Source organism: Oryctolagus cuniculus, chromosome 17 (genome assembly GCF_964237555.1).
Source record: "Oryctolagus cuniculus chromosome 17, mOryCun1.1, whole genome shotgun sequence".
NCBI lineage: Eukaryota > Metazoa > Chordata > Mammalia > Lagomorpha > Leporidae > Oryctolagus > Oryctolagus cuniculus.
The window spans coordinates 55,865,471-55,890,174 of NC_091448.1; the positions used below are offsets into that span (position 1 = coordinate 55,865,471).

The 24,704-nt window shown below is 44.3% G+C and overlaps 1 protein-coding gene across 7 annotated transcripts in view; it reads left to right on the forward strand.

The window, feature by feature from the left end:
• Positions 1-24,704, forward strand: part of DNAH9 (dynein axonemal heavy chain 9) — a 373,954-nt gene that overhangs the window by 151,038 nt on the left and 198,212 nt on the right. For 5 of the 7 annotated variants that reach the window (XM_070061394.1, XM_070061395.1, XM_070061397.1 and 2 more), the window contains 6 exons: positions 2,109-2,396; positions 9,853-10,063; positions 16,327-16,454; positions 17,766-17,874; positions 20,247-20,394; positions 24,306-24,480. In XM_070061394.1, the coding sequence (XP_069917495.1) occupies positions 2,109-2,396; positions 9,853-10,063; positions 16,327-16,454; positions 17,766-17,874; positions 20,247-20,394; positions 24,306-24,480 (1,059 nt within the window). Of the gene's footprint in view, positions 1-2,108; positions 2,397-9,852; positions 10,064-16,326; positions 16,455-17,765; positions 17,875-20,246; positions 20,395-24,305; positions 24,481-24,704 lie in introns of those variants that run through there. The other 2 variants (XM_070061396.1, XM_070061400.1) reach the window with 2 other exon arrangements.

The window sequence follows — 24,704 nt, forward strand, 5'->3', positions numbered from 1 at the left end:
ACTCCATTCTTAATAGAACACTTAGCAGCACCTCAGCAACACCATTAGCTCACGAGAAACACTGCAGTGGCCAACAAAAGTTCCTGGAGGGAATAGTTCTACTCGAAGGAACATGAGATGGGGAGAGCATTGTGAAGAGAATTGGGCACAACTAGTTCCATACTTGTCATTGCTCATACTTCTGATGACCTTGGCTGTGGCTTTTGCCTAAGGCAAGCACACTCATGGGAAATAAAACCTTAATAAAAATATGGCTGCACACCTGCAAGCCTTATACCTTGGATGGAGAATGTCTGAGGGGCAAGGACAGTCAACCACGCTCCCCTGGGCTGCTCCCAGTGGGTTTCACCTTCCCTTTGGGGTTATCTCTTTGATCACCTCTGCTGCCACAACACAGGCTCTCTCAGCCCAGCTGGAGTCTGTGTTCAAAATAAAGAATATTATAATGCCTTCATACTTCCTTTCTCATTGTATCTAGGCTCTCACCACCACTAACGTGTGGCCAGTGACTCCCGCTCTTACAGCCCAATCTCAAACCTTTCTTTTGAGTTCTAACACTGTATATTCAGTGCTCTATATAGTATCTGTGAGTGTTGATAAAGCAACTCCAGCTCTGTACCTCTAAAGTTGATCTCCCCTGCCAGCTGCCCCACCCTCCACCAAGCCTACACCTGCCTTTCCTGCTGCAGTGGGTGAAGCCACCATTCATTCACTTGCTGATTCTACTACCATGGCAGTCGTCTTCGACACTTTCCTCCTTGTCGGCCCTGTATCTAATCATGAGTGAACTGATGCAGATTCGACTCCCTGGATATTTCTCAAATAAGTCCATTTTCTTCCCATACTCATTACTGCCACTTTGATTCCAAGCACCCATATCGCTCGCTCAGACTATTGCAACTGCCTGTCTACTAGTTTCTCCACCTCTGCTTTAGTTCCTCTAACCTGTTCCTTAGCCATCAATGGGGGTGATCACGTAAAAGTATTCCTAATAGGAAAAGACTAGCTTCCTTGTCACTTTCTATGAAGGACTGTGTGGAGCTCTGCCTCCCGCCCACCTCTGCAGCTCCAACTCGCCTACTCTTCCTGTGGTGCTGTACTCCATCCGCATTGGTCTTCCTTTGGTATTCCTTAAGTTCCTTGAAATTGGCAGTCTTCTCACCCCTGGGCCTGTGGATATCCCATTCCATCTGGCCTTCACTGTACTTCTTCCTTATTTGGTCTTCACTGACATCTACTGTCTTGGGTATTTTTGAAAAATACATATGTAAACATCTTTTAATAAGTATTTGAGAGGCAGAGACAGAGAAGGATAGACATAGAGATTCTAACTGCTGATGATTCACTCGCAAAATGACCACAATGGCCAGGCTGAACTAGGCCAAAGTCAAGAGCTTGGAGTCTTGTCCATTGCCCTCCCTGTACACTAAATTTTTCCTTTGTAGCATTTATCACAGCCTTAATAAATAATCTGCTCTAAAGCAAGCGTCAGAGCTGGAACTTGAACCTAGGTCTGCTTGAGTTTTGACTGCATGCTCCTCTGAACCACAAGCTTTATCACTGCTCCCTCCCACTGCCCAAACAACCATGCTATTCTGAGACCTGGGGCCAGCAGTGTGGTCTGCTGTCCCTCCCCTGGACTCTACTTGTGACCACTGCCAGTGGGGGGCTCCATCTTAGATGGAACCTACTTTAAGGAACTTAAAAAAAAAAAACTCACTTTCCCAGAGAGTTTGAAGCCCTGCAGGACAGAGCATGAAAGAGCAGCCTGCACCTGGACCATCTCTAGGAGCTAACAGAACTCCCTCCCTAACAATCCTCCACCTTCTGATGTACAAGGAGTAGTCAGAGAGGTTTACAAATGGTTCTGTCTCAACCTCCTGGTCCCCAGCCCTTTGTGTGTATGTGTCTGACCTGTTCTAGTCACAGCTGGAAAAGTAGCTCATGCAGACCAGGCACTGGAATTCTGGGACCCTGATTCTCTCAGTCATTCATTCTTTCCCATGCCCCTGCTTGTGCCTTAGAAATGACCTCATACCAACACCACAGCCATAATCTGCAGACCCTGGCCCCAGTGTCTTGATCTAACCCATGTTGCCTACCCACAGGATCACTATGACTGGGGTCTGAGGGCCATCAAGTCAGTGCTGGTGGTGGCAGGGTCCCTGAAGAGAGGAGACCCTGACCGGCCTGAGGACCAAGTCCTGATGCGCTCCTTGCGTGACTTCAATGTCCCCAAGATCGTGACCGACGACATGCCTGTTTTCATGGGACTGATCGGGGACCTCTTTCCTGCCCTGGACGTCCCCCGGCGGAGAGACCCTCAGTTCGAAGCTCTGGTGAGGAAGGCAGTGGTGGACCTGAAGCTCCAGGCTGAGGAGAACTTCGTACTCAAGGTACACGAGGGAGTCCCTCCAAAGAGCTCTCTGCCTCTTCATTGTTTTCTTGAACCACGGGTTAGCCTTCAACCTTAACCCAAATGGTTGCTTTAGATGTACAGATAGATATATACCGAGTAATTATTCATTTCAACAGCCCTTTCTTAGGGCTGCACAGTGTGAAATGCTTAGTAGGAAACACAGAAGACGGGGGAAGCCCTCCCTGCCATCTGGGGGCTCATGATCTAATGGGAAGGTGAAGGCATACACAGTCTGCTCTGTCATGTGAATTCCTTCATACGTGATTACAGAGCAGTGACAGGGATGAAGCATGGAAGCCGTGTTGGTGCGTGTGCCATTTGGCTGACTTCATAAGATTTTTTTTTTAAGATTTAGTTTATTTGAGAGCAGAGTTATAGAAAGAGACAAAGGTCTTCCATTCACTGGTTCATTCCCCAAATGATTGCAAAGGCTGGAGCTGAGGTGTTCTGAAGCCAGGATCTAGGCTCCTTTTCCAGGTCTTCCACATGGGTGCAGAGGCCCAAGCACTTGGGCCATCTTCCACTGCCTTCCCAGGCTATAGCAGAGAGCTGTATCAGAGAGGAGCAGCCAGGACTCAAACTGGCACCCATAAGGGATGCCAGCACCACAGGCGGAGGCTTAACCTACTATGCCACCATGCTGGCCCCACTTCATAAGGATTTTGAAGTGATCTCCAGGAGATTTTTCTTTTTAAATTTTTTAACTGGCACATAACTATGGTATATACTTACAGGGCACACTGTCACATTTTAATGTATGTTTATAATGTGTAACGATCAGATCAACGTCATCTGTACAGCTGTCACCCAAGACATGAATCATTTCTTTGTGTTGGGAACTTTTAAAATCCTCTCTGTTAGCTATTTTTAAATAGACAACAATTGTCAATCATAGTTATCCTGAAATGCTATAGAATATTAAAAGTTATTCTTTTTATCCAGTTGCACTCCTGTAAAACTTTCTTACAATTGAAAAGAAGGCATTGGAATCATGGGTAAAATAATGCTCCGGCTCCTCCAAAAGGTGCCCCGTGCTATTCTCAAGAACCTGTGAAGTTGTTGATGTCCAGGGAGGACTAAGGATGCAGGTGGAATTAAGGCTCTGACTCAGCTAACCGATCTTAAGAAGGCAGATGACCCTGGGTTATCCAGGTGGATCCAGTGTAATCACAGGGGTCTTTATAAGTAGAAGAGGGGGGCATCTGAGTAGGGTCAGAGAGGTTTCCTGGGAGGGAGAGTAACCAACCATCACTAGATTTGAAATCAGAAGAAAGACCTGGAGTCAAGGAAGGTCAGCAAGTTTTAGAAGCTGGAAAAGGGAGGGACCAGTTTTGGTTTAGCCCAGGGGGACTCATTTTGGATTTTTTTACTTCGAGAATTACAAGATCATATAGTTTATGTATTTATTTTTTTTGACAGGCAGAGTGGACAGTGAGAGAGAGAGAGAGACAGACAGACAGAGAGAAAGGTCTTCCTTAACCATTGGTTCACCCTCCAATGGCCGCTGTGGCAGGCGCATCGCACTGATCTGAAGCCAGGAGCCAGGTGCTTCCTCTTCCTCCTGGTCTCCCATGGGGTGCAGGGCCCAAGCACCTGGGCCATCCTGCACTGCACTCTTGGGCCATAGCAGAAAGCTGGACTGGAAGAGGGGCAACCGGGACAGAATCCGGTGCCCCGACTGGGACTAGAACCCGGTGTGCTGGCGCCGCAGGTGGAGGATTGGCCTATTGAGCCGTGGTGCCGTCCTCATATAGTTTATTTTAAGCCAATGAGTTTGTGGTTATCTATTACAGTACCAATGGGAAACTGATATCATTAGTGGTAGATTGAGACATGAAGGGGGAAAAAACTAGAACTTTAGTGCGATTATAGTTAATCTAGTTGCTGTAGCTGTAGGAGCCACTGTGCTTCGTTCTCTGTCTTCTTGGGAGGCTCCAAAGTTGCAGAGGAAGAGGTGGTGGCATAATTTCCCTGATGTTAAAAACAATGGATTAATAAGAAGGGTCCATAAGGACTGGCTCTTTAACTGATTAAAATGGTCTCTCACAGAACCAGATGTACTTAGGGTCTACCTCTTGAACAAGGAAGCACTGGCCCCCAGGTTTTGGACCTGCCAAAGATGGGCTGACCATGAGGCAGGATGAAAATGCTTAAGGATTTAACTGCTAGTTCTTGGATCATGACTAGAATTCGTAGTTGAGTATTTAGGGTGTAGGATACAGAATTCTGTACATTTTGAATGGTGCGCCCCAATCCTGCTTTTCTACAAGTCTGTTATGTTGCGGTTTTATAGTAGGAGATGTTTTCAGGTTGCATATGTGTTATTGCAGCAGAGATGCTTGTGTACAAATAAGTATGGGTGGAGCAGGAGCAGACAAGAGTCACAGAAAAAGAATCAAGAGTCTCAAGTTCAGGGACATAGGTAGATTTTTTTTTCCTAGTCAGTAATATCTTTTTTAAATGTTTATTTTTTTTCTCCATGAAAGAGAAAGAGGATCTTCCATCTGATGGTTCAGTCCCCTAATGTCTGCAGCAACCTGGGCTGGGCCAAGCCAAAGTCAAGAGCCAGGAACTTCATCTAAGTCTCCCATGTGGGTAGCAGCCGCCCAAATATTTGAGCCATCTTCTGCTGCCTCCTAGGAGGCATTAGTAGGGAATTGGATCTGAAGGATAGCAGCTGGGACTTGAACTGGCACTCTGATACGGGATATTCGTTTCCAAGCAACAGCCCAAACCCCTGTGCCACCACCCCTGTCCCCAACATCTTTAAGAAATACATGAACATCCCCTTAGAGTTCACCAGTAGTTTATATTCCACATCCCATCTGGTTCCCCCCAACAGTACTTGGGGCAGATGATGCAAATGAAGTACTTTGTAGGTGAAGAAGTGGGCGCTCCATTACTTCGCCTCAGAGCTATTTCATAGAAGAACTTACAGACCAAGTGGGAGTTCCTTCTGCTCCATGCCAGAAGTGTTTCTAGCACATAATCCCTTCCTTGGTAGAAGCTAAGTCCTGGCTATAACAGTTGAATTAGGAATGCACTGGGATATAACCTTCCCATGGCAGGTAGATGTCTGCTTTCATTTCTAGAATGGCGACCTGGTGCTTCGCAAGCAACTCTTTCTGTCAGGTGGCCCATCCCCACTCCCAGTTTCCCTCTGCCCAAACTTGGCAGATAAGTTTTTGAAAGGAATACATGGGCAGGATAACCTTTAGGAAGAGGAAAAATGGTTGGCCAAAGGGTATGGGGAGTAGGGGTAGGGAAGCAGAGAGACTGTACCAGAAGAAGCAGGAGGTCCATGTTGCTAACAGAAAGGCTACTGGAGTGTTGGGTGCCAAGGCAAAGTGGGAGAAAGTGGGTGATAAGATTCAAAAAATAATATAGAACCATGAGATAGAGGCCTTTGAACGTGAAGCATGATATAGAGGCCTTTCCTTTAAAGGGTCTAATCCTTTTGGCAGGCATGGCCCTGCAGCAGATTAAGTCACCACTTGGATACCCATGTCCCCTATTGGATATCCTCTTCCAATCCAGCTTCCCACTAACGCACCCAGGAAGGCAGTAGATGATGGCCCAAATACTTGGGCCCCTTCCACCCATGTCAGAGACCTAGATGGAATTCCTGTCTCCTGGCTTCCACTTGTCCCATCCTCAGGTATTGTGGGCATTTGAAGAGTAAAATAGCTGATAGAAGATCTTTCTCCCTCCTCCCCTTTCTCTACCCTCCCCCATCAGTCTGTTTTCAAAATAAATAAATCTTAAACACGCATGCATGCACATACACACACACACACACACACACACACACGCACAAAGGGTCTAATCCTAAGAGGCACTTCCACCCCACAAAAAAATTTAGTTAAGTCCAATGAAGTTTATAAGGTGCATCCCTGAGGATGGTGTCTTAGAATCAGGACCGCCCACATCTTCCCAAACTCTCTGGGAGTCTGGCAAAGCCATCTGACCCCCTTTCCCCATTTTCTGAGACTTAACTCTGCTGAGACTCTTACTCTTTAGATTCTATAGTCAGCTGGGTCACATACTGTCTCCTTCTCTGCCTTCTCTTCCTTCTTGTAACTGTTTTTCTGCTCTGCTGGTGAGACAGATGCTCATGAGTAACAGCTCATGGAGCAGAGGGTGTTCCTACCCACTTTTCATGTGTTCTGTCCAGCCAAGCTTCTGAAAAATAACATCCTACACTGCCTCGTGGGGCTCTGGTTTGGGGTGGCCTCGTGCAATCCCTTAAAAGTGATCGTATTTGTTTATTCTATCTTAATGAAAAAGGAATGAACTCATGGACATATGGAAGCTGCAAAAAAGATATTGCTGATTTCTAAAAGGATGGAAAGAGGATAAAATTGGGTTTACAGCTCAGGCAGAGTGTGCTGAGGGAGGGTTTCGGGGAAAGGGGGCCAGGAGGCCTCTATCCTGCCAAGTGGAGCCCTAGAGAAGTTCTGGACTTGCGTGTGGTAGGTTAGAAGGGCAGAGATGAGAAAGAGAATTGAAAATAGCCAAGGGGCCTCATTAAGTCTGTTTACCCTATAATTTTGCCACTTGGCTCCCAATACTCTTAGTACCTCCTTCCAATCCACAGTTCCCAAGTAGTGCAGATCATATGCAGCCAGGCATTTAACCCTAGGCCAAAAAGGAAAAGGAAGAGTTTAAGCAAACTTAGTAAACTCTTTGGGCAGAAATTAGGACTGCTTTCAGTGTATGGGTCCCCAGTTTAAAGCCTTCCAGTTCTTCTGGGGGTCACTCAGCCTCAGGGCCATCTACCTGCTCACCCACAGCCAAGTGAAGGGACTAAAACAAAGTTCTAATTATTATACTGAAGATAGTGTGATGGTTAAGATTATGTGCCAGCTGAACTGGGCCATAGTATGCCCACACACGTGGTCAACTATTACTCTGGGTGTATCCATGAGGGTGGTGCAAAGTTTCAGTTAGGGTGGATAAGTTTTCTGGAGCTCCATTGCACAAGATATGGACTTCAGTTAATAGTAAGATATGCTTAAAAATTGCTAAGGGTGGGGGGTGGACATTTGGCACAGTGGTAAAAACACTGCTAGAATTCCTGCATCCCATATCAGAGTGTCTGGGTTCAAGTTCCCTGCCACCCGTGTGGGAGACCCAGATTAAATTTCATGTTCCATACCATTGGCCTGGCCCAGTTCCAGCTGATGTGGCCATTTGGGGAGTGAAGCAGAGGAGAGAGGATGAAAGACTTCTCTCTGTCTCTCTCCTCTCTCTGTGTGTCTCTGTGTATGTATGTGTGTGTGTGTGTGTGTCAGCCTTTCAAATAAATTAATTAATTTTTAAAAAGAAAATGAAAATTGCTCAGAGAGTAGATATTAAATCTTCTTAACATCAAAAATGATAAATATGTGTGGTAATGGATATGCTAATCACTTTGATTTAATCATTTCATAGCATATTCATATATCAAAACATCACTTTCTGCACCATAAATACATATCATTTTTTATTTGTTGATTACATCTTAATTGAGCTGGCTGAGGGAAAAAAGGAATGAGTTCTAATACATGCTCTGAGTGATAGGAACAGCAATCCCTTGGAGAGAGAAGAAGAAACATTGACGCAATGAAAACAAAACACAAATCAATAGTTCAGAAAATTATCATGCCCCAACCAAGCTAATCATCTTACCCAAAGTATCCATTAACTCACTCCCTTCATGTTGAACATAAAACTAATGCTCTTCTCCAAATTCCCTAAAATTCTCCCAATTCTAGAATTCTTTTTAACACCTGTATCACCTGCATTTTAAAAGCGTGGCCAGCAATAATTATCACTTTTTTACAATGTGGAATAAATGAATGAAATGTATGAGAAAAAAACTTCTGATGGTCCCATCACCCTGTCAACATTTTGCTGCCAAGAACCTTATAGTCCCCAAAATACAAAAAACCTGAACTATAATAATATTCAAGTGTTTTTGGTCATGATGCCAAGTCCTCTCAAGACCTTTCCAACCCTCCATCACATTTTCAACCCCTGTTTTATTCAGCACTCGGTATGTGCCAGATTCTCTGTTGGATGCTGAAAGGAGAGAGATGAGTGGTCTAGCTCTGCCTGCCTTCGAGGAGCTGAAATAGAATAGGGATCCAGAAAAGTAACCATTGCAGTATTGCTCAGTGCTAGGATGTAGCCTGTGGGTCTGGGATATACCTACCCTGGACCCAAGGCTTCCTGAAGATGCACTGAACTTGGCCAGAGAAAGGCCGGAAAAAGGGTCATTTCTGAACAGAAGGCACATTGTGTTCGAAGGCCTAGACCAGGAACAAGCATCACGGAACAGCTCCAAATAAATGTTGGGATGGGATGTGGGTGCGTTGGGAGTTGAGAGGAAAGACAGGCTGGTATGGGTCAGGCTACACAAGGGCTGTGTAAGCCAAAGAGAACCGCTTAAGGGACAGAGTGATGGCAAGGATGTAATCAGATTCTTACTGATCCTGGAGGGAAGCCAGTTCCAGAGTGACGAGACCTTTGCTGCTGCCAGCACCCCCTGGGCCTCCTCAATCCCAGCCTCACCAAACCATCGCACAACCACATCAGGCTCTGCCCCGCTGCAAGCCTCGCGGGAGACCGACACCGGACCTGACGCTGTTGTTTAAGCGAATGACTGCGTTATGCGCTCAAGTTTGCTCCTGTGCTAACCGCATTCTAACCGCATTCCACTTGGTGTGTGTCTGCATTCTTGTTATTCTTTCGGCTGGCGCATGGTGCAAGATGTCTGCGGTGCCTCGTGGAGCATAAGCGAATCCCTCCGCACCGCTTCTATCTCGCCTTTATAGTCCTCTCCCACCAATCCGTGCTGAGCACGCTGCTTTCTTCCAATCAGAGGTTGGGTCAGCTCCTGCAACTCATTAGTCAAATTGATGAAGCAGCCGAAGCCGCTGTGTAGCACTTGTTTATTCCCTCTCAGCGCCATGTTGTGGGAGCCGGGCCCTGCTTCCACAGTCTAGAACAGCTTTCTTGCGCATCTTTGAGGCAACCTCCTACTTATTCCTGGAGCCCCTGTTCAAATGTCCCCTTTTGAGAGAAGCTTTTCTTGGTGCCCTTGTATCTGTACAAAATCAATCACTCCCGCCTGTCTTTGTGTACACCGCTAGTATAGCACTCACCATCCTACATTATAATCTATCAACCTGACTTTTCTTCCCCATCAGATTGAGACTATCTCTGGGCCCCCCTCACCTGGTGCACACACTAATACTTAGTTGGCAACTAATAATTATGAGTGAATAAGTGAACAAATGAATCACATTGATTATCCCCCTATATTTCAGACCCTAACTCATCCTGGGCAACTAACCCTCCCTTAGACAGCAGCCCGGCTCACAGCAGTACAGTGGAGATGTAGCAGGGTAACAGGTTGGTCCCCATGGCTGACTCTTGTGTGTCCCCAGGTGGTCCAGCTGGAGGAGCTGCTGGCAGTACGGCACTCTGTGTTCGTGGTGGGTGGTGCTGGCACTGGCAAGTCGCAGGTGCTGAGGTCGCTGCACAAGACCTATCAAATCATGAAACGCCGCCCTGTCTGGACAGACCTGAACCCCAAAGCAGTCACAAATGATGAGCTCTTCGGCATCATCAACCCAGCCACACGAGAATGGAAAGATGGTAAGAGGAGGATCCCCCTAGGAGAAAGTCCCTGCTGCCCTCACAGTCCCCCCGGGAGCAGGTGTGGATGTAGTGGGAGTGAACCACAGAGAACGTGGAACTGGTCTGTTCGAGACCAACTGAGCGGAAAAGCCAGTTTGGTCTTGGAGGGAAGCATCGGTCCTTCAGACGTTCTTCCTCCTGGGAGAGCTCTGTCTGCTGCCTTTTGGAGAAGGCACTGGAAGAAGAGCGAGCAGGGCAGGCATTCAGCTGCAGCTTGCTGCTCCTGGAGCACAGTCCATGGTGCTGAGTTGCTGCAATGCTTGGTGTGAGATAGGGGAGCCTACAACTCCTCCCTTAAAAAAAAAAAAAAAAAAAAAAGCAGTGCAGTGTAGCATCCATCAGAGGCACCTCTCTCCCCATCAGCGGTGATGCAGAAGCTGCCCTCTAGAACACTGTGCCTAGACCAGGCCCCTGCGGATGCTGAAGCTATCCGTTCCATCCCAGGTTTCCTAGAGCCATCTTCCCTCCCAAAGGGATGCTAAGGGCCCCACAGCTGAGTTCATTCAGCGCTGAGCTCAGATTCACCTGCTAAGAGCTAAGTATCACTGAGATACACTGGAAAGGGTTGCTGGCCCTGAAGGAGGGCAGGAAAGAAAAAGGAGCTGATAGGCCTTTCTCCGTGGTTTCTGGAAGGAGACCTCAGCTCCCTCCTAACGTCCGGATGTCTGACTACATCAGGATCAAACTGTCTGCATCTCTCCAAGCTGGGAGCTTCCATCAGAGGCCCAGAACAAGGGGCCTTAACACACAGCTGCTCTGAGTTTTTTTTTTTCTTTCACTATTAGTGAGGTTTAGCATCTTTCCCTTCTGAGGGGTATTAGCAATCTCTTTTGTGATTTTATTTCCCCTCATTATTTTTTATCACTTTGTAAGAGCTCATTGTCTAGCAAAGGAATTAACCCTTTGTTGGCTATATTCATTGCTAATGTTTTTTTCTCATCTATCATTTTTTGTAGAAGCTTTGTGACATATTTTACCATGTTTTTTTTTTTTTTTCTAAAAACGAAATTAGGACTATCTAGTCTTCTTGGCATCTGGGATTCCTACTGAGCTTGTAGCCCTTTGTAACATTCAGCTGCAGAGGTACTACAATGAATTTGGTCAATATGGATTCTTTTTACATCAATATATTTCATACACCTGGAATTTATTTGGGGGCTTAGCATAAGGTAAGGTAGGCAGTCAGCTTTATTTTCTTCCTGATGGATAACTGACTATGCCAGAACCATTTATTAAGTAAGTCATCCTTTCTATGAATTAATAGCTTATCATTCATTAAATTGTGTAAATCTTGTATTGAGATCTGGTTCTGGGCTTCTGCTCCACTCAATTACTTACCTAACCCTATACTAATATCATTATATTTCTACTTCTATAGTCATTTTATAGGATATTTTAATATCTGATGAGGTAAGTCTCACCTCAATATCCCTTTGTAATGTTCTTGATGAGCCTCAGGCACTTCTTTTTCCATATTAAATATAAGTTCAATAATAGAATTCAAACTTTTAAATTCTGCTGAAATTCTAGTCAGAATTTTATTAAATTTATACACCAAATTTAGGGAAATGACAAAGAGATACAATAATCATAAATCTGTATTCACTAAACATGATAATTTCAAAGTAAAGGGGATTCAAATTTTTAAATAATTTTAGAACTTGGTAAAATGCAAATATGATGGCTTCTTTTAATGTAACTTTGGAAGGCAGCTATGCTCACCACTATAACCAACGCTCTTTTTTTTTTTTTTTTTTTTTTTTTTTTTTTTTTTGACAGGCAGAGTGGACAGCGAGAGAGAGAGATTAGAGAGAAAGGTCTTCCTTTTCCGTTGGTTCACCCCACAATGGCTGCTGCGGCCAGTGCGCTGCAGCCGGTGGACCGCGCTGATCCGAAGCCAGGAGCCAGGTGCTTCTCCTGGTCTCCCATGCAGGTGCAGGGCCCAAGCACTTGGGCCATCCTCCACTGCACTCCCAGGCCACAGCAGAGAGCTGGACTGGAAGAGGAGCAACTGGGACAGAATCCGGCACCCCAACCGGGACTAGAACCCAGTGTGCCGGCGCCGCAGGTGGAGGATTAGCCTATTGAGCCACGGCGCCGGCACCAATGCTCTTTTAATATAACTTTTTCAAAGTTAGTTCCAGTAGACAGAAAATAAGTATAGACACAAAGAAGCACATTATAGAGGATTCCAAGGTGGCGGAATAGGGAGGGAGCTTACTGCTGCAGTCTAGGGGAAGAGAGTTTAAAAAAAAATGGAGAGAGCACAATCTCAGGAAAGAGTTAGGGAGAAAATTGCAGAGGAAACTCCATGCTTCTACGTAGAGGGTGTGGACTCACACAATTCAGGATCTTTGGAGAGTGAGGTGAGACCAGACTGCAGCAGCCCAAGCCACTGGCAATAAAGAAGAGCCTGCTGTGAGTGTGGTGGGGGACAGTGTACCTGCCAACCTAGAGGCAAAAAAACAGGGGGTACATTTCTCTCTCCCTAACCGCCTAGCACGAGCATCCTGTAACGAGGACAGAGGGCAGGTGCCATTTTAGACATACGTAACAGCTGTGCCAGCTTGTGTCTGTGTGGCTAGCCACCAGCTGAGAGGAGATGCATGAGTCTGACTGGGAGAATTGACAAGGGGATGGGCACTCATGACTGTGGGAGCCTTGTGTGCTAGGATGGACTGTGAAAACACTGAGGCCTGGGGAAAGGCACAGGGATACAACAAAAGTAGTGTTAAGAGGAAAGTTTATAGCAATTGGTGTCTATGTCAAGAAATTGGAAAGGCACCAAATAAACAAGCTATTGATGCATGTCAAGGACCTAGAAAACCAACAGCAATCCAAACCCAAAATTAGAAGGAGAAAAGAAATAATTAAAATTATAGAAGAAATAGACAAAATTGAACCCCCCCCCCAAATTGCAAAAGATCATAGCATTTCTGAATTAATAAAACCACATGACCCTGGCCATAGAGTTCTGGCTTGCCCATGTGAACACAGGTAAGGCTGGAAGAATCACTAGGTTCCTAAATGTTGTGTTTATTAAATGCATGAAGTTTGTATACGTTATGTAAAAGGTTTCTGGTTAAAAAACATAAAGTAAATTGAAAGTATGTTGTTGTAAAAAATTAAAAGAAAAATAAGAAAGAAAGAGGGAGGTAGGGTAGAGTGGAAAGCATCATTATGCTTTTAACACTATATATATGAAATACAAGAAATTTATTCCCTTTTTGTAAATAAAAATTACTTTTAAATGGCCAAATATTAAATAGACTGTAAAATTGAAAAAATAAATTTGTATAATGTAAAAAATTATATCATCAAACTCAATGTGACACATTGTTACAGAACTTTATAACCTACAAGTACGGAATATTCCTTTCTTGATTGGTTCATGGACTATTTTCAAACATTAAAAATTTAATTTATTGCAGAGAAAGCTATAATAAATTTAAAAGTATTATTTTGAAAGCCACATTATCAGATGGCAGTGCAATGGAGTTAGAAACAAATATCAAGAAAATAACGACAAAGAATTTTACTACTTCAAACCAAAAGATGCTCTCTTAACCCCTGGTTGAAAAAGAAAATGAAATGGTGACCTCTCTAGGAAGCAATAAAAAGAAACTGCGGACAGAACCTGTGGGCCACATTCAAAGCCTGTAAGAAGAAACTTTAAACTCTCTTTAGGATAGAAGGTAGAAGTGAAGGAAGCTAGGATCCATCCCAAGAAACTGTTCAAACCAATCTGGAAAAAAATGAAGAAAAAGAAGCTAATCAAGATGAAAGCTGAAATTAGTGAGAAGAAACAATAGAAAAAGCATAGAAAGATAAAATATAGTTCTTCATACACAGTAATAAAAATAAGTGCATCGTGAGAACAGTTAATGGGGGGAAAGTAAAAATATATATGAGTAGGAATAAGAAACCAGCAATAGCAATAAATACAGAAACAATTAAAAGAGAAGATATGTAATTAGATGATACATATTTGAAAAATTAGAAGAGGATCCGGCTCTGTGGTGTAGTGGGTAAAGCCACCACCTGCAGTGCCAGCGTCCCATATGGGCGCCAGTTTGAGTCCCAGCTGCTCCTCTGCCAATCCAACTCTCTCCTATGGCCTGGGAAAGCAGTGGAAATTGGCCCAAGTCCTTGGGCCCCTACACCCATGTGGGAGACCCAGAAGAGGCTCCTGGCTCCTGGCTTCGGATTGGCTTGGCTCCAGCCATTGCAGCCATCTGGGGGCTGAATCAGCAGATGGAAGACCTCTTTCTTTCTCTGCTTCTGCCTCTCTGTAACTCTGCCTTTCAAATAAATAAAATAAATCTTTAAAAAATTAGAAGACATGTATGACTCCTAGCAAAATACAAATTAACACAATTAACTCAATAAGAAGTAGAAGACTTGAGTAAACTAATGAAAAAGAAAATTTAAAGATAGCAGCATGGAAAAAAGGCAATTCCAAAAGTCCGGGGGAAAAGAGCTCAAAAATCATTTTATGTAGCCAGAATAGTCTTGGTATCAATTTTTATGTAGAACTAAAGAGAGAGAGAGAGAGAGTCCAACTTTACTTATTATAGACACAGAAAGCCCATCAGTAAATGCAGTTCAACAGTATCTCCAAAGAAAGGTACACATTGACCAAGTAGAATCTTTTCCAGGAATATAAAGATAGATCAAATTGTCTTCTTAAAAGTGTTAACAAAAACATTAATAAATTAATGGGGGAAGTCATTTGATCAATCCATGGTCATCTAAAACTCAATAGCCATTCCTAATAAAAAAAAATCCTATATACAATCTCTGAATTACGATAAGTACTCTATGCCTAAAGCTAAAAGTAAAATGAAATTATTTTGAATAATGGCATGCGGGTACTTCAAATCGTTTGTGGAAAATGTGTATGATGAAATAACTATGCATGAATTTTATCTTTTGCACCAAAATAAACTTTTTAAAATTCCACGTTCCCACAAACTTTTTGAAGTGCCCTCATACACTAAAGCTATTTTCATTAAAATCAGGGACAAGTCAAAGAGGCCTTTTATTATCAAAATTATTCAACATTGTGAGTGGAATTTCAGAAAATGCAGTAAGACAAGAAAATGGAATACATTATATCAGTTGGGGGATAAGAGAAAAAATGATTGTTTTTCTGATTATGCAACTTTATGCCTAGAAAACCCATAAGACATTATTGAAAAAAATCACTAGGACCAATATGAAAGTTTATTAAAAGTAATGGTATAAATAAATTCACAAAATTAGATAACTTTTCTCTATACTAGCAGTAGTTAGATAAAAGGAAACATGGGAGAAAATACTATTTATAACAATAAAACTGAATATTTAGGAATGCATTTAGCCAAGCAGATATGTTTTTAAAGCTGTAAACTTTTATTAGAGGTACAAAACAATATTTGAATAAATGAAAAAATGCCATATTATTAAGTTTGATATCATAAAAATCAGTTCTAAACAAGTGAATATATAAATTCCATGTAATGACAATTAAAATTACATGGAGTTGGCTTGCCAGGGCTATAATTATAAGGGGTAAAATCTTTAGCCAAGAAAGTTTATTATGGGGCCGGTAGCCGTGGCACAATAGGTTAATCCTCGCCCTGCGGCACCAGCATCTCATGTGGGCGCCGGTTCTAGTCCCAGCTGCTCCTCTTCCGATCCAGCTCTCTGCTGTGGCCTGGGAGAGCAGTAGAGGATGGCCCAGGTCCTTGGGCCCCTGCCCACATGGGAGACCAGGAAGAGGTACCTGGCTCCTGGCTTTGGATCATCTCAGCTCCGGCCATGGTGGCCACTGGGGAGTGATCCAGCGGATGGAAGACCTCTCTCTATGGCCCTCATTCTCACGGTCTGTAACTCTACCTCTCAAATAAATAAATAAAATATTTAAAAAAAGAAAGTTTATTATAATTCCATCATGTCACACGGCCACCTGCTTAAGCAAATTCACTGGGTCTCTTGTCACTTAAAAATCTGTACTACCAGCTGGTGGTGGTCTTCTTGATTTTACAAAAAGTTATATTGCAGCACAGGGAGAATGCACCTTGGACACTGTCAAGTTTTAGAAAGAGCAATATACAAAGCCAGGTGCCATCTGCCTTTTGTATCTACATCCCCTTCTGAGTGCCGTAGCTCATGGAGGGAAGCTGGGTGGGCAGAGTCGATGGTGAAATGGAAAATCAAACGTGGCTGGCTCCTTTCAGGACTGTTCTCATCCATCATGCGCGAGCTTGCCAACCTCACCCACGATGGATCCAAGTGGATTGTACTGGATGGCGACATAGACCCAATGTGGATCGAGTCTCTGAACACTGTCATGGATGACAATAAGGTATCAAAGGAGGGAGGGTGAGAAACGCCTACTGCCCCCACCTAAACCATCTGGGAGGCAGTTCCCTGGGTTTTCAAGCATATTGGAAATCCAGATGCCACAAGGTGGCCTGTCCTGAGTAAGGAGCCAATACTGATGACATCCCAGAACAAATATATTCCTGGAACAACATTTACTTACTTCAGTGATCTTGATGTCTTGCTGTTGCTCTCCGCTCTATAGTAATTTCCCTCAGAATCTTCTGCCTGTAGATTCACTTAATATTTAGAGCTGAAAAAAAAAATCTTGAGTCATTTATTCAAATCTTTAAATTTTCCTTCTTTTCTTTTGTATAAGTAAGGAAGTGGAAGATCAGAAACGCTCCAAGCCTACCATGTATCGTACATGGTAGCAAACACTTATCCATGGAGAGTATATTTGACTTTTTATAAACAGTAAGAAACTAACTGGATGCCAACAAAATGGCTGTTTAGCGGGTAGGTGCTCCTCAGCTTGTTTGGAAACCACATTCAGATTGGAAGCTGTACAGCGTTCTTAACAACTTCAGAATCATTAGAAGTGTGCTTTCCCAGAGGGATGGCTTTAAAAGGAAGAGGAATAATATGAAGTCTAAGCCCTTTTCTTTGAATCATGTTATTATTCCACTATGTTCTAGTTCACTCAAATTGTTGACACTAGTTCTGTTTCCATATTATTTGTTTCCTGATTCAACACACACACACACACACGCACACACACAAAGATAGGGTAGAGGGAGGAGTTTATATAAGAGAATGAAGAGTCCTGGGATTATTGTAGAAAATACAGTCATGATACAGTCATGAAGAAGTAACAATTATCCTACCTCAGTCCATTTCATGCTCCTCTAACAGAATACCAAATATATATATATATGTATGTATGTATATCAAATTTATATATAAATACATAAAGTTTAAAAATGTATTTGGCTCATAGTTCTGAAGGGTGGAAAGTCCAAGACCGAGGGGCCACTTCTGATGAGGGCCTTCGCGCTCTATCAGTCACCCCATGGCAGAAAGCAGAAGGCTACGAGAGTATGCAGGAGAGAGCAAAGCATCCAACTCCCAGTCTTTGTGAGGGTGAAGGACTCGTGGCCTAGTCACCTCTCAGAGGTCCCACCTCTTTACATTGTTGCACTGGGGATTGAGTTTCCAACACATACTTTTTGAAAGACATGTCCAAACCACAGCATATCCATAATCCAGACTGACAATGATCAACCAAATCCCCACCAGCTGTCAACACAACCTGACTGCTTCCCACCTGGCGTGTCCCTTCGGTTATTTCCAGGTGCTGACCTTGGCAAGCAATGAGAGGATTCCTCTTAACCCCACAATGAGACTCCTTTTTGAGATCAGCCACCTACGCACAGCCACTCCAGCCACAGTCTCCAGAGCAGGTATGGACCTGCGGGTAAAGGTGTGACACTGGCACAGGTGCCTCCAGCTTTACGTACGGTTTTGCTGGCTCTGAAGGAAGCTCTAAACATAAGCCAGAACCTGATCATCCAAGACTCTGGCAGAGTTCCCAGCTCTGTTCCACATTCACAAGGGCAAGCCAGAACTGTATGTCCAGAGTCATGTGGTTTTGTTAACTCAGAAATATTACGGTACGTAGAAGGGAAATAGCCCCAGAGCCGAACAACCATCCTCTGCATCAGAGTCTCCAGGAAGATGCTTAGAATGAGCTACTTTTAGGTAGTTCTAGCCTCTGTGTCAGTGGAAATCACCCAGTACCACTACTTCTTACTAATTCCTGGTGGAGAATATTAACTGTTTTTTACTTATCTATTTTGTTTATTTGAAAGACACATAGAGACACATATAAAGATCTTCCATTTGCTGCTTCACTTTCCAAATTCTGAGGCTGAAGCCAAGATCCAGGAACACAATCCAGGTCTCCCATATGGGTGGCAGGCACCCATGTGCTTGAACCATCACTGCTGCCTCCCAGGGTGCACATTAGCAGAAAGCTGGAATCAAGAACAGAGCCAGAACTCAAACCCAGGCTCTCTGGTGTGGAATGGTGGGCATCCCAAGCTACATCTTATTAACTACACCAAACACAAATCCTGAGACTAGAAACTTTATACCTTAACATTCCTCTACCTCCACTGGCCAAGTGTATTAGTGCAGACTAGAGAATAAAATAAACTTACCTGGCAAAAATATCAAACTTAAAGAAGCATAGAGTAGGCTAATTGCCAGGGGCTGGTGCTTGGTGAAAACAAGCAGTTGTTTGTCAATAGGTATAAAGTTTCAGTTATGCAGAATAGGTAAGTTCTATAGATCTACTGTACAACACACTGCCTAAAGCTAACAAGACAATAAGAAATTTGTTAAGAAGGTAAATCTCATGTTGTGTTCACACTCCCCTCCCCTCCAAATAAAAAAAGACATGAAGAAACTCTTGAAGATGAAAGTTATGTCTATTACTGTGGTCATGGTGCTAATTTCACTGTGTTGTGCATATGCCCAACCCATCAAATGGTACATATTAAATGTGTACAATTTTTCAATATTAACCATAACTCTCAATAAAGCTGTTAAAATTATTTTTAAGTTAATAATAACCTTGTATCTTGATGGATAATGACTTTGTTGAGCTTGTTGCAGATTCCTAGGCTTGGGTGCTCCGTCTCCCTGTTTACCCTCCTGGGATATTGGGTAGCTTGAGAGAGTTTGTATGGAGGATTAGAAGGTGTGATTATGTTTGCAAAATTCAGTTTTCACCCATAATTTTTTCAGAGGCACTTTTCTTCATCATAAAGGGCATGAAAATAAATTATCTGGGCTGCAAAAAAATTAATAACTATTTTTTTTATTTTTGAGGTGACATTTTTAATTTACATCATAATCTATGGCTTAATACTCCATTAAATAGAGCTCAACAAATAAAAAGCATAAAGACCCTAGTTCAACAAGAACATGCATAAAGGCTATAAAATGAATAATAATTAAAGAATGTGTCTGATCTTGACCACAATATCAGGTTCCTTTGCAAGGGCCTATGCTAAGGTAGATGAACACAGGCTGGGAGAATTGCTTCTCTCACTCTTTTATTACTTCCCCAGGGCTGCTATAAGAAGCATAACCAATGATCACAAACTTGGTGGCTTTTAAAGCAACAGAAACATATTCTCCCACACTTCTAGAAGTCAGACATCCAAAATCAAGATCAGCAAGGATGCACTCACCCCAAAGACTCTAAGGGAGAATCCTTCCTTGCAGCGTCCAGCTTAGGTGTTTCTGGACTTGTGGTCCCATGACTCCAAGCTCTACCTTCCGATGACCCTCTTGTGTGTGTATGTATGCATCTCCCCTTCCAGCTCTTATAAGAACACTTGTAAATGTATCACTCAGATAATCCAGGTTAATCTCATTTCAAGATCTTCAATTACATTTGCAAAGGTGCCTTTTCCAAGTAAGGCCACATGGAAAGGTTCTGGATTAGGACACAGACCTATCTTTTGCGAGATCACCAGTCAACCCACTGCACACTCCCACAGTGTGACAAGTGTTGCCAATCAATGCTTTCTTTCCTCCTGAGCTTCAAGTTGGCCTTAGGATACTTCTCAAGGCAACTCTCCACTCAGCTATTATCAGGCCATTGGAGTTGGATCCGAATAGCAAGCTCATCTGTGCTCTCCAGTGTAGGCCAACAAGTCCAGGCCCCTGTATGCTTTCTAAACAGGGGGCATCACTCTCTGTGGTGAAGCATATAGGGACATGTGTGGGGTATTCACTGAACTATGCCCTTCTGTGCCTGCAGGAATCCTGTACATCAACCCAGCAGACCTAGGATGGAACGCCCCAGTGAGCAGCTGGATCGACCAGAGGGAGATCCAGACAGAGAGAGCTAACCTGACAATCCTGTTTGACAAATATCTTCCCACCTGCTTGGATACACTCAGAACCAGGTAGGCCAAGAAATAAAAAAAAAGATGGCAAGTCAAAGCAGCCATTAAGAGCCTGTGAGCTTTCACTTGATGTCCTGCTGATGTCCTGTCCTGTCCCTGAAGTCAGAAGCCGCTGGGCACGACAGATGGCAAGGGGAACACACATTAGGATGGCCATGGGATGCCTATTGTCATTTCAGCCAAGAAGAGGGGTGAGCAAAGAGGAGGAATATTTAAAGTGTCTTTTGTGAGTGACACATGGGTGTATCCAAAAGAGGCTGTCATCTGTAATATTAGACAGCAGTGCTGAGACTCAGATACTTCGGTTTGCAAGGCAAACAGCTGCCCTGGAAAGGCCGGATCAACAGGTGACGTTTGTCAGGGGCAGATGTTCTGAAGGTGATGTTTCTCATGTTTCTTCCATGACCCTCTTGTGTGTGTATGTATGCATCTCCCCTTCCAGCTCTTATAAGGGGCCCACTTCCTTTTCCTAGTTCTGCCATGGCCCAGATCAGGTGGGGTTGGGAAGAAAACACCACTTGGGGGTCTGGCGCCATGGCTCACTTGGTTAATCCTCCGCCTGTGGCGCCAGCATCCCATATGGGCACAGAGTTCTAGTCCCGGCTGCTCCTCTTCCAGTCCAGCTCTCTGCTGTGGCCCGAGAGGGCAGTGGAGGATGGCCCAGGTGCTTGGGCCCTGCACCCGCATGGGAGACCAGGAGGAAGCACCTGGCTCCTGGCTTCAGATCAGCGCAGTGCGCCGGCCGTAGCAGCCATTTGCGGGGTGAACCTTTCTCTCTGTCTCTCTCTCTCTCTCTCACTGTCTGACTCTGCCTGTCAAAATAAAGAAATAAATAAGTAAATAAATAAATAAATAAAACCACCATTTGGCCAGCACTGTCCTGTTGGACTTTGTGAGTTCACTTTTCCTTCTAAGGGCTTGTGAAAGCAAAAGCAATAAGCCCTGAGCACACCTCACATAAAGAAGAGAGTATTACCCTTCCAAGAGGATATTACAGTGAGAACATCATGAGTTGGCACAGAGAGGTCCTTAGGCTTAGAACCTGCTTTGGTTTTGTACTCCTTTTCTTGTTTTTTTTTTTTTTTCCTTTTCTTTTTGCTATTTGTACATTATTCTGTGAACCTGGCACTCGACCCTGTAGTTCAACCACGAATGGGCAGCAAAGGAGAGTGCCGTGCAAGGGACATGAGTTGGAGACCAATATTTCCTGAAGATTCCACAATTTTGGCTCAGGAGTGCTTCCCAGAAATTAAAGTCTGTCACTTAAATTGCTCCCTGACTCCTCATTCACTGACCTGTCAAGCATGGGAACATGGTTGTGCCCCTGAGAGCTCACAAGTGCAGAAGCAGAGAAAAAAGTTGAACTTCACACTGGGTACAGCAAGATCACAAGGTGACCCAAGCACCCTTACTCCACTTGCCTGCCCCTTGACCTGGAAGTACACTCCCACAATAAAAATAAGCTTTGTAAAACTAAAAATTGAGTTGCAGTTGAGTAGTTGTCAAAGTGGCATATTTTAGACTTCTAATGAAGTGTTTATTAATTTTTAAAAATATATTTATTTATTATGTGTAGGTCAGAGTTACAGTGAGAGCAGGAGAAACACAGAGAGAAAAAGATCTTCCATCCACTGGTTCACTCCCCAGATGGCTGCAATGTCTGGGGCTGGGTCAGGCAGAAGCAAGGATCCAGGAGCTTCTTCCAGGTCTTCCACGTGCATGCGGGCGCCCAAGCACTTGGACCATCTTCTGCTGCCTTTTTTTTTTTTTTTTTTTTTTTGACAGGCAGAGTGGATAGTGAGAGAGAGCGACAGAGAGAAAGGTCTTCCTTTTGCCGTTGGTTCACCCTCCAATGGCCGCCGCAGCTGGCGCACTGCGGCCGACGCACAATGCTGATCCGAAGGCAGGAGCCAAGTGCTTCTCCTGGCCTCCCATTGGGTGCAGGGCCCAAGCACTTGGGCCATCCTCCACTGCCTTCCCAGGCCACAGCAGAGAGCTGGCCTGGAAGAGGGGCAACCGGGACAGAATCCGGTGCCCCGACCGGGACTAGAACCCAGTGTGCCGGCACCGCTAGGTGGAGGATTAGCCTAGTGAGCCGCGGCACCGGCCCTTCCGCTGCTTTTCTCAGGCCATTATCAGGGAACCTTGATCAGAAGTAGAGCAGCTGGGACATAAACCAGTGCCCATGTGGAATGCTGGCATCACAGCTGGTGACTTTACCTACTATACTAGATCCCAACATTTATTAATTCTGATTTTATGTTTTATATTTCAGGGTCAATGACTGTTTCTCCATAAATCAACATTTTCAGATGCCCTTGAAAAGCTTTTAGTCCCTTTTGGCCCATGGGCATTATGGCCTTGGGATCTAATGGGATAGAGAAGCCCCCATAGCCAGCAAAGTCTGGGAGTGGGTGATGTGGTTAGTGCCCCGAATGGGCAAGGGTAGTAGCAATGAGTTAGCCTTCCAGGGAAGGGTGAAGTTTTAAGACAGTAGTCTATTCTTATTCTTTTGCTTTGCTTGGAATGCTTGGTTGATACATTCTTTGACCAAATGTCAGGTGGTTTCCTAATCCAGGCATTTGGAAGAAGTAATGCCAAATGTTTGTATTTGTGAGGAGGGAGGGGCTGGGAGAGAGGAGTGGCAGAGCCGTCTCCCATATCATAATGCCTGGGCTTAGTACCCAGCTTCTGCTGCTTACCCCAGATTCCTGCTAATTCAGACCCTGAGAGGCAACAGTGATGACTCAAGTACTTGTGAGCCTGACACCCATGTGAGAGACCTGGACTGAGTTTCTAGCTCCTGGCTTCAGACTGACCCAGCCCCAGCTGTTGCAGGCATCTGGGGAGTGAACCAGAGATGAGAAACTGTGTGTGTGTGTGTGTATGCATGCGTGTGCGCACACCTCTGTGTGTGTACATCTCTCTGTGTGTGTAGTTCTGTCTCTCTCTGCCTCTCAAATAAATATATAAACAATTTTTGAATAATAGCCATCTATCCTGGTCCTCTCTACTCACCAGGTAATGCCCTGGTCCTAGCAAACAAGTTTTTTTTTTTTTTTTTAAGATTTTTTTATTTATTTATTTGACAGAATTACAGACAGTAAGAGAGAGACAGAGAGAAAGGTCTTCTCTCTGTTAGTTCACTCCCCAAATGGCCACCACAGACAGAGTTATGCCGATCCAAAGCCAGGAGCCAGGTGCTTCTCCTGGTCTCCCATGCGGGTGCAGGAGCGCAAGCACCTGGGCCATCCTCCACTGCCTTCCCAGGCCACAGCAGAGAGCTGGACTGGAAGAGGAGAAACCAGGACTAGAACTCTGTGCCCATATGGGATGCTGGCGCCACAGGCGGAGGACTAACCCAGTGCGCCACGGCACCGGCCCCAGCAAAAAAGTTTTCTATGTGTTTTAATTGGAGGCAAATCACTGAGGTAAAGGACTGGACAAATAAACCTCAGAATTGCATCCAAATTGCCTCTTCAGGTATTTTTTTGACAATTGAAGAAATTGTGAGAAGGGTGAAACAGTTGTGTACTGACTTGGTGGTTTTTTTTTTTTGTTTTTTGTGTTTTTTTTTTTTTTTTTTTTTTTTGCAGCCACCTGCATTTCCCAAGGGCTGAAGAAGATGCACAGTATAAAAAGAAGGGGGCGGGGGAGGGGGAGACAGGGGCGAGCACTCGGAGGAGAGGGAGACGGGAAATGGGAAATCTGGGCCCCACTCCTTTGCTAAGGAAGCCGATCCAAGAATAGCTGATGGGAACGAAGGCTTAAGTAGCACCACGGTCCTCTGTAACCCAAGGAACTTGACAAATAGTGAGTCCACAGGCACAGTGGATTCCACAGCAGTGCATCAGTGCCTCCAGAGTGTAGTACCCATGAGACTTAGAACGTGTCTGGGCCTCTCTTTGCAGATTTAAGAAGATCATTCCAGTCCCAGAGCAGAGCATGGTTCAGATGGTGTGCTACCTTCTTGAGTGTCTCCTGACCAAGGAGGACATCCCTGTGGACTGCCCCAAGGAAATCTATGAGCTCTATTTTGTGTTTGCTGCCATCTGGGCCTTTGGCGGAGCACTGGCCCAAGATCAGGTAAGGGGATGTGCTGAGGTCAACATCCACACTGAAACCTGTACCTGCAAAAAACTAATCTTCCAGCCAAGTTTTGGAAGACAGGGCAGCTAAGTGTCAGAATTTACTTGAAAACATCACATTATCTAGTTTTAATGACCTACTGCTCTACTAAATACATCAGTTCTGGTAGGAGGGACTCTCAGAGTAAGACAGAAAAAGTGGGGTTTTGGAGCTGTTGCGTT